This window comes from Blennius ocellaris (assembly GCF_963422515.1).
Source record: "Blennius ocellaris genome assembly, chromosome: 19".
In the NCBI taxonomy this organism is placed as follows: Eukaryota; Metazoa; Chordata; class Actinopteri; order Blenniiformes; family Blenniidae; genus Blennius; species Blennius ocellaris.
The window spans coordinates 11,265,488-11,282,300 of record NC_137668.1 but is presented as its reverse complement, the minus strand read 5'-3'; the positions used below and the strand labels follow the sequence as shown (position 1 = coordinate 11,282,300).

The 16,813-nt window shown below is 38.7% G+C and overlaps 1 protein-coding gene across 1 annotated transcript in view; it reads right to left on the bottom strand.

The window, feature by feature from the left end:
- Nucleotides 1–2,926: 2,926 nt before the first annotated feature.
- neto1l (neuropilin (NRP) and tolloid (TLL)-like 1, like) overlaps nucleotides 2,927–16,813 on the bottom strand; it is a gene marked incomplete at both ends in the record, with an annotated part of 79,666 nt that continues 65,779 nt past the window's right edge. The window contains 4 exons of the mRNA XM_080514687.1: nucleotides 2,927–2,987; nucleotides 3,903–4,530; nucleotides 8,394–8,507; nucleotides 15,230–15,375. Of these exons, the coding sequence (XP_080370813.1) occupies nucleotides 2,927–2,987; nucleotides 3,903–4,530; nucleotides 8,394–8,507; nucleotides 15,230–15,375 (949 nt within the window). The remainder of the gene's footprint in view (nucleotides 2,988–3,902; nucleotides 4,531–8,393; nucleotides 8,508–15,229; nucleotides 15,376–16,813) is intronic.

Genomic DNA, 16,813 nt, shown 5'->3' with positions numbered 1-16,813 from the left:
ACCAATAAAACTGTAAGAGTAACTATAAAACAATAGACAATGATAGAGTGTAAGATAAGGAATATTCAGGAACATGTGATTATAATGTGTTGGCGTCTTTGTGCTCAGAGGTGCTGATCCCTCACTTTCCACACAACGCAGACAGTCATTGCTACTTACATCGATCAGCCATAACATTATGACCACCGATGGGTCACGTGAATACCACTGACTTTCTCTGTCATCAAATCACCTGCTGTTCGGTAGCATGCACTAATGCAGGAAAAAGCACTAAAAGCAGGAACATTTTCTGAAAATTGATGTGATGGCTAATCGATCAATTCAGAGCATCTCAAAAACTGCGGCTCTTGGTGGGTGTTTCCATTCTGCAGCGACATCTGTTAAAAGAGATTCAAGGATGAAAAACCAGTTAAGCAGTAACAAGGTCACATGTGGGGAATGACGGCCCGTGTTATTGTTATTGAAAATAAGCTGCTGTCGCCCTAATTTCTGCAGACATGTTAATGTCAGTTTATTTTTGGGAACCAAAAATAGACCTACGTAATATTAGGTGGTTGGTCTTAATGCTATGGCTGGTCAGTGTATACAAAACAGACTGTCAACCGTGGATGGTATTAGAATTCAAAGCTGTCCCTTCACATCTGCAGTTTATGTGCAATAAATGCAATTTGGAGTAAAAGAAATATTGTTTAACTTTATTGAAAAATTAAACAAGTTTAAAATTATTAAATTGTTCTGCTTCATGAAACATACACTTTTGGTTTGGATATCCCACTGAAGTGTATCAGATGCAACAAACAGAGCATTAAAATAATCTTTAATTGTGAGATATTGATGATGTATGTGTGTGTGTGTGTGTGTGTGTGTGTGTGTCATGTTTGAGGAGAAACGAAACAAAAATGGGAGAAAATGTGAAGACTAACTGTTATTTTATCTTATAAAGCATCAGTAAAATCAGCCCTGAAAGGTAATTTGAGTAATTGTAAAAACTGTCATTGCTTGAGTTTGCTTTCGTAAAAAAGTCTGTTTTAATACAAAGATATTAAGCTCAGACGGTAAAAGAGAGTTAGAAGTCAAACAGACCTGTTTGCCAAAAAAGGCAAGCACGCTGTTAAAATAAAAATGCCTGTCAAAAAGTTAGTCATCATATTCAAAAGGGAGTTTTAAGTTTAAAAGAATGAGTTGGAAATTTAGTTGCATAATGCTCCTTAATGGTTTAGCTACGCAACAACATGCAATGCAATTAATTAACTTTGAAGAAGCTTTTAAGAACCACATCTTATGCTCATGACTAATGCATTAGTAGATGGGAGGCTTTTATTTTTAATATTGGTATTAGTGTTTTAATGGAAATAGAAGAAGCATGCACAAGCCATACAACTTGGCCTTGAATTGTTATGTAAATAAAAAACACTTCTGTTTACTCCAACAGAAGTAAAATCAATTTAGTTAGTAATTAGTGGCAATTAATTCCAATTTACTGCAAAATAAATAATCACTAGATTTGACAAACTGCAAGAGTCTATAGTTTGCTACTAAAATCATATGTTTGCTACAAAACTGAGAAACACATGCTACAAAAAAAACAAACAACAACCTGAAGATGTAAGGTCACATTAATTTTGTTATTAGTGGAGAATCTATGATAATGATAGATATGTTTCTAGTGTCCACACTTCAACCACGGATATCATGGAGGTCCACATCGTAAGTAGAGCACAGAGCTGACTCATTTACAAAACCTTCTCACTTCACAGCATTGACGCTGGAGTATTTTCATAGAGTCCTTTGTGTTCATGTGTGCACATGAATACACAATCAGTATCCTTTCACCAAAGCGTCCCTTCATCATCATCATCATCATCATCAGCATCATGCTGGTGTAAATCTCCGCTCCGCTTTTTCATATGTCAGTGATGCCCGTTCGTACTGATCCAGGATTGCACTATTCTCAAGAAGTCTACATGATGGAGACAATGCAACATAATGTAGAATATAAGCAGACACACACAGTTCAGGACAGCACATTTTTCACACTCAAAGACAAAACAATGGGTAGCACTTTATGTGACTGCTCCATTCCATGCAGGCATGAAGCTGCAGGCATCACATTGTATACCTCTGTCCTGCTTAATTAATTGATTTTTTTTATACCAAAGTCCGCTTTAAATTATCAAGACAATATCAAAAAATTACAAAAGTGATCATAATACAAATCTGTGAATCTCATTTGTTAATCTGTATTGTGCTTTTTGCACCTTCAAGAATGCATACAATTGGAGCATATACACATGAAATGTTACACACAGGCAAAAAACACTTTATAATTACGTAACCAAACATGAAATCAAATACTACAACTGACAAAGATCATGCAAATCTACAGTGGACATCTGAATAAGTGTGTGATCAGTAAAGATGATGTTTATTTGACTGTAGGCAAATATGCTGCAGTCATTTCTGTCCTTTTATGTGGACTGGACATCACTCATTTTCTTTACATTATCCATTTAAATGATTAGCTGTAGTCCTACTAGGAGAAATGTGGAAGTGTTAGACATATCAACTGATAACAGCCTCAATTAAAGATGATTAAACAAGTCCATGCCAATGAATATCCACTGAGTGATATAATGTATGTCTTCACAGGAAGAGGACATACAATCAATCTGCATCACAAAAAGTTCAAACAAGATCACGAAGAAGGCAAGATGGCCGCAAGCAAGTAAACCATCTTGGTGGAAATGAACAATTAAAGAAAAAAACAAAATCATAAATATATGAAGAATAAATCTGTGCAAAAATCACAGAAAAGGGAAAAAAAAGAACTCACATAAAAAATATACTGACTGGGCAAATGATGACTACACAACAACATATAGAGATGTTGATTGTTGGATAAGGGTGCTTACCTTGAGATTGTCTCTTAGACCCTAGTTGTGTTGTACTCTGATTCATGTTTGCTCAATGAGCCAATGAGGCAGAACCTGAAATGTCATGGCTCTTTCATTTAATATCAAACTCCTTTTGCATAGAGAGGTCAGAATGCATAATGTGCTGTACGTAAAAGCAATAAACTTCATTAGCGCGTTGATAGCTTTTAACTGCCTTGCATGCAGACTTGTAGAAAAATAACACAGTTAAGGATCGGCAAAGTGGTGCGTCGAAAGTGCATGCACGTAAATTCTGCGTTTTAAAAGTGTTCTCTGCAAAAATGTGCTCCGATATTGTCACGTTGACTTTTTTTTGTAAACATGTACGGTTGCTTCTCAAGCAATCAAGGTGCAAATAGACAGTGAAATAGTTTTTTTTTTGTTATAGAAAATGTTCATGCCACAATGTTCAGCTACTGTTCATAGAATATCGGTCAAACATTTTCAGTATCACAGTTATAAATACATATTCTCTTCTAACGATTTGCATTCATGTCAATAAAATAAGTCATCTCTATGAGGCACCAATTCAAGCCCTTGTGTTAACAGTCAAAACTGGCCTGTCACAGGATTAACAACTGCTAAAAAAGAGGTCTGGATGAGCTTAAAGATCTGTCACAAACCTCAGAGAACAGCAGAGTTTATCGCAGCTGAGCTACAATTCACCATATATAGAAAGCGAGCTGGGGGATATTTGTTCAAATACTTGCATGCGAGACGGAGACGTGTTTTTCTGTTGTAATTTAGCCCTTTGTGGAATTGATTAAATGGTACAAAAAACAGGGAATAACAAGGATCAATGCAAAAATGAAGGTTATTGTAATCTTAAAAAAATAATGTGAGCAAGAACAAAGCTAAAATAAGAGGAACACAAAAAGAAATGTAAATATCCCACACACATTTCAAACATCCCCACTGTTAACTCGTGAGTTGCTGTTTCGCCCTCATCAGAAATCAATGGATACTGACCGCTGTACTGCCTTTTCGTGGCGTGAAAGCCGGTGGCTGGTGGTGGGAACTTCTTCCAGGTCGTCGTCCAGGTCGCATCCATTGTCCGCTGCTTCTTGTGAGTAGCTGTGCTTCATGACCAGGATGCTCCTGCGGTTTCCCGCCGATGGCAGCAAAGGCCGTACCGCCATGGGCGGCTGCGGAAGGTCTGTGAGCAGAGTGGCGGCCGCCGCATCGCGGGCGCTCAAGTTCCCGCGGCTCCCGCGTCCACTGAGAGACAGCTGGGATATGTGTGCGGAGCCGGGGTTGGAGGAGGAGCCACAGTGGTGGTCGTGGACGCAGCGTGAGGAGGCACGGCGGAGGGCATGGTAGTTCTCAAAGTCCTCCGCCAAGTCGACTAAATCTGCTGAGGCTGCTGTGGGTGTGGTGGCACTCCGTAAAGTACACAGCTCGTAGTGCGGGGGTTCAAAGACCTCCTGGAACATGGTGGGGTCAAAGTCCTCGCGCCGCAAGATGTACTTTTTGCGTGGCTGCTTGATCTGGACGATGACGGAGACGATGAGGAGGATGAGGACAATGCAGCAGGTCACACCAATGATGGTCCCATTTGTGTTGTTCAGGTTGTCGAGGATGTTGGTTTTCCTTTTCTCTGCACAAAAACAGAGATGTGGCAGAACAAACAGATAATTTAACCAACTACAAAGAGTGAACAATGTGAAAGCAGATCCAGACTAAATGCTACCACTTTCAGATTGAGCCATTACCCTTAACGCTCACACATTGGAGTTAGAAGAGGTACACTTTACTCACTCATTGCGTTGTTTGTTCTGAAACACAAACATTTTGTTTTACCGTTTGATTTTTCCTCAGTCTTATCATGACTTCATGAATGAAATGATAATTTTCGTACTTGCTGCTCAAGCTGTAATGTGGTTCAGGTCATAAAAAAAGGAACTGCAAGTTCCAATATTACATTTAACAGTGGCCAAAGTTGTTAATTCAGGTATGAAACTACTATTCAGGAAAGAAAATGTTTAGGATACAAACTGACCAGTACTCATACATTCAGGCCAGGTTCCCTACTTTGCAAATGAAACATTTAAAATATCAACACCTTCAATATGTCATATTGGATTTATTTTTTTTGTGTAATATTGGAAGTGTATCTGAGATTTTACTGAAGCTGATTAGTTTGAGAGACCCTGAAATGTATTGAGTGTATAATACATCATAAAGTTACATTAGTCAAAACACCTTGTGTTCATGAATAAAAGCAATAATTAGAGTGTAAAAATGGTATTTTAGTTAAATATGCAGGATTCAGGGTGTGAGGTACAAAATATTTGTGCAAATGAACAAAAAGAACACAAACGTTCGTAAACATGTGGAAGAAACAGATGATGATTGTGTCTGACACTCAAAACAACACCACTGATTTGACACCTTTGCGATCATGAATTTGAAATATTGGTCGTGTGCTCCACATCATGCAAAATATTGAGAGGCGTTCATAATAATAGATTCATGTACAACACAGTGAGAATTATAACGGCTGAACATGTTCATGTTGTTTAAGCTCGTGCTCGTTTTTCACATATTTGAAAACGAGGCGTAAACGTCTCGGCATTAAGCAGAGATCCTGCTGTTATTGTGGTGAGATGCATTTATAGTTATGTGCAGACTTTATTATGATATATGTTCTATGCTGCACTGCTTCTGCTCTTCACATCTTTTCTGAAACTCTACTGTTGGTCACTTTTTTGTGACAGGTCCCAGATGCCTTTTGCTCATTTTAGCCAAAATCAGATTTCCTGTAATGCTCTGATATGTTGGAGAATTCCCTCCAACACATCCAATTCCAATGCCAATACAAACTATGCCATTTGCAGCAGATTGTTTTCATGTAAACAGAATAATGCATACAAAACCTGAATTGCGCAAATCCTGTTTGCACGTGATGTCACTAATAATGTTAGTTAATCACCCACAAAACTGAAATTATGTATGCTAATTGAAAGTATAAACCTTCATTTTGCGTGACTATTCAGATCTGCCTTATCATAAAAAATACAATTAAAACCAAATATTTTAATAACATGTGCCCTTCCATTAAGATATAATGAAACTGCATAAAATGTGTATTTTTCCAGCTGACAAAACTCAACATTAGTTGATAAAAACCTGCCCTCTTTCAAATTTAAAGGAATATTTAATTTGTATTTTGGAAATATTTCATCCAATTAATCCAAAATCAGATGTGTTTAGTGTTAGAGTGGGAATGTGAGCATACCCACAAGATCAGGCATTTTCTCTGGAGCAGCCCAAAGGGAGAGAAATCGTGCCTCATGTGCGAAGAAATGCCCTAACAAATGGACCTTATCATGTACAAGATTAAGGCCGTGACTTCTATTAGCCACCAAACAGATGGACACTCAGGTCACGCTGAGTCAAAGCCATACTCTATTTATCACAGGAGAATCTCCAAAGAACTGTACCGACAAACAGTGTGCATCCAGCCAATCAGAGAGGAGATCTGTGACATTTAGACACCGGATGAAGTCATCCTGCAGCTTCAGTGACAGTAAATGGTTACATTTAGACGTGCAGAGGAGAAAGGAATGAAACTTGACATTTTACCACTAACGAGGACAAATGTGGGCACCGTGCATTACTAGAGAGGCGCACGAGAGGAAGACAGAGCAGCACACTGGGGAACATGGCCTCTTCTTGCTGAGTTCTGCACAATTTCAAAATCAAATTGTTGGGTGGAAAGGTATCTTCATCTATGTGAGAGATAGTTCATGCAGCAATTTCCCTAATTGGGGCCATCTGTCAGCGGCTCTGCTTAAAGCTTCGAAGAGTAATGGTGCACAAACACAATACACAAGCTTATTTTCTGTACAATTCATCTGTTTGAGAGTGAATTCTTTGTTTTAAAACTCACAGAACAGAATTGAACTCACACAATAACTAATTAAAAAAAACAATAGTATTTTCAAGTAAAACTAACATCTTCGCTGACCGGTGCCATGGTGTAACGATTAAAAAACCCCAACAAATTGTCATGTGGGAGTTTTACACAGTTTGTAGAGGAGTCTTCAGAGTGAGAGGACGCCTAAGCTTTTTTTTTTGTTTTTTAATTTTCAGCACAAAATAGTCGTTTTTGGATGAATGTTGGCCCAAATGTTTTTTTTCAGATTCTATTCTATTCTATTCATCTGTCGTAAATATCAAACGTCCATTGCACTTTCACTAAAATCACTACTAAAATGTGCTTTTAGAACAATATTGGCTTTTATCTCCCATTTGCACCCTTTTATCATAACCTTTTCACAAAAATAATAAAAAGAATTCTGCTGATACCCAGAATTTCTCCTGCTGTGGACTTGAAGCTCCCTGGTCTCACAGTACTTTGAAAACCACTGGTAAAAATGACATCCTACCTGTTTTGCAATATCGTTACAGGCAAGGAAATTTCAAAGAACACATGGTTTGATAACAAGGAATACGACCCAGCAAATTATAATTATTTGGATGTAGACTTAAACGCACATGTTTATGTGAGAGAGTATCATTTTGAAGTGACAGTGATGTAGTTGACCGTAGCAGGATGCACAGGATCAGCGAATGGCTCAAGCTGCTTCTACATTCAGAGAGGAGTTAAGAGGCTGAGGCACAGGAAAAGCAAGAAGTGTCAGTATCTCAAAATCAGGGAGCGCAAGGGACTGTTTCTGCCTCAAGGCATGTAAACAGGGTTAAAAAAAAAACAAAAAACCCAAAATAAATAAATTAAAAAAATATATAATAAAAGACACTTTCAACAAGCTTTTCTACAAGTTTGCTCTTCTGAGGCATACATTTAAACCAAATGTGTTAATTTGACAATACATTTGAAAGTTTATATCCATTACCTCTTACCTCTTATCAGGTCTTACCTGATATTATCATATCAATATTATCATAATGTAAAACAAGTTTTAGATCTTAGCGTGACAGTGTGGAAGTGCCAAACTGAGATGTTTTTAAACTCAAAGAAATTATCACACTGTACATTGAGGAAACCCTGAGTATTTGGAATACACATTTTATTTTCTGTTGATAAAACATTCAAATAATTATATTTATGTATTCAGAAATATTCAAAGTGAAAGGAGGAGTAGACTGAGGAACAGGAAATATTCAATATAGTTGGATTTCTTTTTTTTTTTTTTTTTAGGAGACCAAACTATATTTTATTATATAAAATGCCTGGAGGGGATTTTCAGCTTGTACACAGTTACGGCATCACTCGCATTAGAAAATTCAATAATTCAACAATTCTTCGGTGTCATAAATAACAATTACATTCCCAGTTTTTGCTCTCTGTCACTCTCCATGGTGCTGAAACTTTCAACCACAGTATCTGTCCATGTATGAAGATGCAAATGCGTTTTGAACTTGCATAAATGCAGTAGCAGTACCACCATGGCTACAAATGCGGTGCGATTACTGAATTTACATGCAGCAGCTCACCTTTACATTGGTTCTCGTCCCAGGGATAGACACAGTTCTGCATACCATTGCACACCAGTGTGTTGTTTATGCACATGTTACTGTGACAGAAGAAGGCATCTGCATCACAAGGAGCTGAAAAATAGAGAGCACAGAGTCACGCTGCTGAGCCTACCATCATTTAAAGTGCAGGGACTTAAGACATACTGTACTGTGGTTCTGTTGTTAATCAGAGCACTCAGTTTTATTTGCCCACAGAAAGACATTATGTCCAACAAGTGGAAATGTGAGGGAAACGCATTCAAACAATTGCTGAGGCAGCATGTGGATGTGAATGAATTTCTTAGAGAGTGTGTGTTCTGTATTAGTGCATGTGTCTGGAGAGACAGGCATAACATTTCACAGTCCTCTGCACACAAACCCTGGAGCAAATGTTTTTTTTTAATTTTATGGCAGATGTTTGTTTACAGCACGCAACTCTTGCCAGTCAAATTTCAGCAAAGACATGATTGGGTGTGATACCTGCCCATCCAACGAACACCGACTGCCTGAGACACAGCACTGTCGATGTTTTCACCTTCCTATGATGATAGTGAGAAGCAGAGCCATCCGTCATTGGGACATGCTCGTAAAATCAGCGTGGGAACGCTACCGCCTCCGTCGTCATATATCTGTATCAGTGGAGCTATAGAATTTAAAGCCAAGGTGCCCTTGCTCCCAACAACCAATCATACTAATGCATGAGCTAGCTGAATGATCAATTCATTGCTCTCGACTGTCAGTCACAGTGAGGAATAGTGGCACAGCAAGCTAAAACTACTATTTAGCTGATCCCAGTAATTAGGCTGAATCGCGAGTCAGCGGTTTTGGTATTGAGGCAACCAAGTTATCCAAGTGCAGTGAAAATGCACTGAGATTTTCAATTAAGAAAACATCTAATAAAATATATCCAATATATCTGTAAAAGTAGTTTTTGTCATTATTTATTTCCTGAAGGCTAACAAAATCTTGTTTGGTACCTGCGTTAAATTGCCAACTATAGTGTTCATTATGGATATTTTAGGAATAAAGATTTTGTACTGAAACCCAGAACTAGTCAGTAAAAAGTATTCTAAAATAGACAAATGTAGCAATGTTGATGGTCTTGATGAAGTCCTTTTTTCTACTGTATTGGTCAATTCTCATCCGTGTAAGACCTATGCAGGTGATGTATGGCTGCCAGATCATGGACTGGTTTCTATACAAAATGACAGATTTGCATCTGCAGGAATTGACATCATAGGAGATACAAACTGATAATTGGATCTCGGAACCGATTTCCAAGTCAGTCTTCAGAAAATCGACATTATCCTGACATATGATTTTGGCGCATACAGTATAATCTCACGTTGGATCACGGAAGTCTTGAGCAAATTCCTGCCGACTACGAGAAAGAGAAAATAGGTTAGCAATCCACCACATCCACACCTATGATCAATTTAGAGTCACCAATGAACCTCAAACATGTTTTTGGACTGCAGGAGGAAAATCCACACATGCTTAAGGAGACCCACACAAACTTCATACAGAAATACCTTCGAGCCTGGGATTGAATTGAGCTAAAAATTACATTATTATTTACTATGAAAAGAGATTGCTAACACTTATTATAAGAACCAACACCAAGTATATAAATAGTCACACTGAAAAATAAATGACCAGCAGGACGTTCCAGATGAACCAAGGCTTTAAAACTTACTTCCTGACAGACAACATCCTGAGACTAAACTCATCAGTTCTGAATGTTGCTGTGTGCAGTGCAACGGTCAGCATAAACAATGTTTTTTTTGACTTCTTTACTGCTTTGTACATAGATCCATCTTCTAGACTGTTTTTCGGTATGATGCGCGGTATCACACTCAGAAAATCTTGGAGTCCGTACTGTTGTCTGAAGTCTGAGCCTCGGAGGCATCAGTAAAATGTGTGACATCTGTATAAAGTTTGTTACCGACTTAGGATTGTAAATGCACTAAAGTGTAAGTAATTTCACTGCAACGTGCAGTAAAGAAAAGGAATAATAGTCCCTTTCCTTGCACTTCTTGAGTAACCCAACTTTCAGTTAAATTGTACAACTACACAAATTAAAGCCATCAGTTATGCAGACGATTCACGATGAACATGGTTTACTAGGTGGAAGGTAAAAGTTACTCATTTGCTGCTGACATGGCAACACAATGGATGGCTCCGTTTAGTTTCTGGCTGCAGAGAAGACATCCATCCACAGTCTCTTGCAGGTTCTTCATCGTCTCTCTCTTTATCTCTCACTTTCTTCCCACTATTCCACAACACTGGTGCTGGTACTAAAACGACTTGCCAGTGGTATGGCAGAGCTGGGGACGATTTGACAGTGTTACCACTATGATGTATGGCTGTTTTCATCCCAGCTCTCATCCCAAGTGAATAATAACACACCAAATTAGAGCTCTCTCTCTCTCTCTCTCTCTCTCTGCCAGCATTTCCTGAGTCATATTGGCTCTCTGTGTTTTCTAACACTCTCCTTCCAATTTTCTCTTCCACCTGTTATTTTCTTTTGCGATATCTGCCAAAACTGTAATTTTTTTGTAAGCAGCCACCAGAGGGAGCCCACACCTTCTGATTGTGCCGATGAATCTCCTCGCCTTCAGCGCTCACCACAGGGTGAGAGAAGACCTTTATCAGAGGGCAATGCGCACTAATTTCCTGCAAAATTAATTTGAAGACGTTCTGAAATAAAAGTGGCCTTTTGCCCACACAAAAGTGTTCACAACCACTGCTGGAGGCATAAATGAACTTCAAAATGAGAGGTGGAGGTGGAAACAGAAGGGGGGGGGGGGTTCCTGCAGAGTAGTACTCCAAGAGCAAAAAGGTTTCTGCAGTGTGTGTGTGTGTGTGTGTGTGTGTGTGTGTGTGTGTGTGTGTGTGTGTGTGTGTGTGTGTGTGTGTGTGTGTGTGTGTGTGTGTGTGTGTTGTTGGTGGTTTCTACAGGGGTACTTAAGCCATTTTGTGAGAAGATGCTAAAAGTTCTGGTTAATCTGCATGTTTTCTTTTTCACAGTTTTAGTGCTCAGGCCAAAAAATATGTAATTGCTCCTTTTCTAAGATTCAAACTGAACAGATTCCACAATGTTTCTATTCTATTTTGAATAGCTGCAACATTTTCATCTGCTGTCAATATGATCTAAATGTTAAGAAAATAGACAATAAATGCATGGCCTCTGTTATACATATGGTTCGTGGTTTGATTTCTTTTAAAGCTTTAATATAGGTCTTTAATTTCTTTGTAAAGCACTGTGAATTGCCCTGTGTTTGTATGGTGTTCTATAGATTAATTTACCCTATCTCCCATATACATTGCGAGTCTCAGAGTATGGACAGTTCATCTCAAGTTGTCCAATCTTTCTCATCTTTCACTATTTGCAAATTACAGAAAAAGATCGATCTTTTATTCTTAGTCAAAATTCAGTTGACCTTAAAGCTTGTTCATGATAAATGTGTTATGTTAATGTGGATATAGATCATACTCAGTGGGCTCACAATTGTTCTGTTAGCAAATGAACTAAATTACATTTACTTTTAGGAGCAAACTCAATCATATCCTGGTTATGGATAGAGCTCTCTGTTGATCCATTCATCAGTCCGTCCATCAGTCAACACATCCATCCATCCATCTATCAATTTATTCTCATGCAAGTGGCTAAATTATTCAACAATCTTCTAAATGTACCCATCCTAATTGTATACCAACTATTTCATCAAGTGCATAGAAATGACACAATCAGATCTACAACCAGGCAAAATTTCACACGACCGAATTAGCCTCAATGCATTTTGCCTCAAATCTTTCTTGCATACAATGAAGAAGCTTTGCAAGAAACCACAAGTGATGTATGTAGTGAAGCCAGAGCAACTTTCCATTTGCAACCCCAGAGACGTGTTTTCAGATGAGGCGTAACAATGCTGACAGCTGAGATGACGCACAAGCACATTTATCACCGAAAACATAATTGCTTCTTTGGCAAAGATAGCTTTCGCTTTCTTACATCTCATATTTGTAATTGTACACTGTGGCTCTGCACAGCAGGACCGTGAGTGTCTGTACGCATAGGACCAATATCTGTGGAATCAGCAGGTGTAAATGTGACACAGATGACAAAGGTTGATGTTTGCATTTGGGGGAAAATATGCAATTCCCGATGGAGCAACTCTTTGAAAGGCTGTAAATGGTTCTCTCAGAAATGTTGGCTTCACTCGGTCCCAGCACCAGGGAACAATCACGGGAAGGTCTTGCTTCATGGGCAGGGAACACTTATCTTTAAAAAAACTGCTTTATAAGCTGCAAGCTATGGCTGTTAACAGACTCACGTGCACTTGAAATTGTTACACAACATCTTCTTACGCTAGCATGGGAATTACACTTATTAAAGTATTTCTGAAGCATGCGGTGCATAAAGAACCTCTACTTCTATGTCACCCTTCACCCTTTTTTTTGTATTCCCAATAGATCAGCACAATATTGGTCATTTTGGTCTTGTTTGTTTTTTTTAGTTGAATGTGCAGGCGTTAATACTTTGAGTAAATGTCTCATGGCAGAGTTCAATGATTAATGATTGGGTAAAATTAGCCTATACATGCACTAAAAACAAGCGTGTGTTTGGTTATCTGTAAGAAATTTGAACCGATTGGGTTAATCCACATTTCCGATCCCTGTCAATGGTTTTCTACATGAACCCTGGTTTACCCACAATACAAAATGCATTTTTTGGGGTGAATTGCTGTCATAATCAATGAGAACTGTGAGTGAGTGTGTGTGGTTGTCTGGATTACTTTGTAATGTACTGGTGAGATTGTCCAGGGTAGAAATTGTCCTTACTTGAGATTGTCCTTACTTGAGATTGTCCTTACTTAAGATTGTCCTTACTTGAGATTGTCCTTACTTCACCCATAGTTAGCTGTAACTCGGTCCAACATCTTGAAGATACTGTATTCTAGTTAATATTACTTAAATTAGTACCTACTGAATATATTTGAAACATCAAACTAATTACAGTAATGTTATTATTTTATACTGAATTATCTTTTCAACAGCCACATCCAAACCTTTGGGCAACTTTACAAATTTACTCTTAAAACACATGCATTTAGATTAAGGTATTAACCCAAACAACCTGGGGATAACCCCTACATCTAAAGGGAGAACATGCAAACTCTAAAGAGAAAGATCCAAAATCCACAACGATTTTATTACTATGAATGAGACTTCTAGCTTCTAAACCATCATGTGGTCAATTCAAATATTTGATCAATCAAACGCTTGCTTCAGTTCATTGACTGACTCTTATTCAAATATTATGCTATTTCAAAAGTTCAATTAAGAAAAGGATAGAAACATTATTAGACTGTAAAAAAAAAATTATCTACAGATTACATTCACAGTGAAGCTACATTTTAAAATGAGCCACGTGTTTCCGTTTGTGAGACTGTGGAAGCCGATCACTGCACTGCATTACCTGCTCCCGGGAGCTGCGCTGCATCTGTAACCTGCACTGTTGACAGGCTTGCTGCAGTGCTGCTGAGCGGTGGTGGATGCTGCTCGAAAGGCTGAGGTCTAACTGGGGATCGCCTGAGTGACTTGGGCAGTGGTGTTGCCCCGGCAACAGGACATCCTGGCTCTGCTTGGTGAAAAGGCCCGACAATGAGGGACGCCGACTTCACAACATAAACAACTCCGCTGCTACTGCGGTCGCTTATACTGATGAAGCTAGGTACGAAACGATGTTATCGCTCCAATAAACACACTACAACTAGTGTAGGCAGGAGCAGCAAGCGCTGTAAAGATCATCAACCAATAGTGCTTCAGGAAGCTTTTTTTGTGACGCATGACCTCATAAAATACATTTTAAACACACTTTTGCTTGGCTTCTTGATAAACACTTGAACAGACACATTTAATAAAATTCTTAAGTTTCAATAATCTAATAGGGTATCTACTTGGACATATTCAGTTGTTTGAAGCTTCTGTCACATCTGTCCATAAAGTCTTAAATTTCCGAAGATCAGTTATTCAAAGACGTGCACATATGCAGGTTCACATGTGGACTCTTGTTTGTACTGCATGCAAATCAAAGCAGCTGAATGTTATCGGCATAATGTGTGCACACAAGGTTTACACCTGCTTTATTCAGACAACGAACACAAAGAATGCCCTCTGCAGCCTCTGTCAAACTACAAGCTCCATAAATTAGAAGCCTGTGAATGATGAAGAGGAACTGCATTTGTGTGTATGTGTTTTAATCTCTCCCAGGTGTTTGGCTCAAAGAAAGCGGCTCGATGCAAACATACTGTAGTTCATCCTGATATTCTATTGGCACGGGCTCAGTCTCACCATTTACCTTCATCTTTTTAGCTCTGTACAAAAAAGGACTTCGCCAGTGCCGATGCCTCACTGGTGGCAACACTGCTGCAAACTGGAGCTCCAATCTGCTCGTACTGTCACATTCAGAATCACCCCACAGGCAACATTTCCTATAATGAAAATCATGTTCCTTGGTTTCCTGCTCGCTGCAGTTTAAATGGTCATAAAACTAAATGGAAACCTCTGACTGCACCTTTGCTGCGATCTGCTTCTGATATAACTTGCCATAAACGTGGCCACTCTGCCTCTATCGTCCATTAATGGCTGCCACTAAAGACGAACCCTGTTTTATTCTGGCATCAGTGTCGCTTTCATAGAGTGGTGGGCTGATGAATAAGGCAAATTGGTTTCCCTCAGTGGGCGGGTCATATTGCAATAAACAGTGGCATTGTAAAGCACATGGGCATACGCGGGGAGTCTCGCCTTACGTTCTTGGTAGGTTGTGAAAAGGATGCGAAAGCGGCTTTTGCGGCTGGCCTCGTCCGCCCACATACGGATGACTCCCATCGTGGAAACCAGCATGATGTCGTTGGCCACCGTGGAGCAGAACTTGCTCTTCAGGTCTTCCACTGAACTGAGATGAGACAGGATGAGATAAGAATGCATATTTTATTATCAATTACTGTGAGCATTCACTGTGCATCTCAATAACCCATGCTAGTGAGCCACGGTCTGTTATCGTGTGATCTCAACTAATTATTCTGCAGACTATAAACAAGACTGTTGAGCTTATATTTGTTTTCATGTATGTCGCAGATAATGATTCAATTATAACCTTATCTCAAAGCATCAAATATATTTTACTTTAATTAGAATTTGAATATCTCTTTATCTTGAGATTAAAGATAAGTTATTTATATTAACAGACTTGAGATAAGCATGTAAAAGTGGGGAAACATGCTCGCTAATGGTCAGACAAGAAGATCAATATCACTTTCATATCTGACCTTAAAATGTGGAGCTACAGCCAGCATGTAGTTGGTTCAGATCTTTATGAGAACCGAAAGCTGCGGGGAAGAACTAACATGCTTTTATCCACCTACGAACACAAAGTTCAACAAACAGGGCATCTCTAATTGTGAGTAAAAGAATTGAAAGAGGTGTGGTGTTTAGACCAGGGGTGTCAATTTTAGTTTCGAGCGTCTAAACAGTGAAACCTCACAGTCATACTAGTAATGACTTTGAATGTTTTCTGTTGAAGTGGATGAAGCTATGAGGCTATAACTTTAAAAAAAACAAAAAACAATGTCTGTATTCACAAGACCACATTTTTACAAAAATATGAACTTCCTGAAAGTTACAATGTAGAATAAATGCACTTTTAACATTATGACATTGTGTATGGTGCCTCCTGGTGCAAAGTATGCTGAAATATATCTTGCCTTTGATATTTTGTTGCAAAGGGAGACGCAACAAATAATTAAGCTTTGAATTTGGCCGAAATCCCATCTGCCAGTGTGTTTCTCTTTTATGTTGGCGAATGCCTTTCACATCTTATGGAACATGACCTCTGCAGCATTCAGCTTGCATGCTTACACTAGCTTGCCTTCATAGCATGGCTTAATAGCAACAATATTTTCCAGGCATAAGGCAGCGAGTGTTTGCCGCTGGCAGCATGCCTTCTGCACTAACTGAAACAGAGCATCCTCGAGTGAACATATTCAGAAGAGTGGTTCGTGTTATTACTATAATTGCTATTTATTTTGTGAATTGCTTCTTTGTTATAATTATACTTTGCAGAATGAGAGTCTCGCAGGTCGGCTTTGAGCCTTATACTTGACACTTCTGGTTGAGACAGCATCTACAGTTCCAAGCCCCAGCAAAAAAAAAAAAAAATAAATAATAAAGGAAAATACATGAAACAAGTATTGGCAAATTGTGGGCAGTGCTGTGTAAAATTTTCATTTGGAGACAATGACTTTTTATACAATTTAGTGGAAGAGTGTGAAAGACGAGGCTGAAATGGTTTGGTCATAAATGCTGGAGATATAATTCAAGAAAAGGATGCAGAA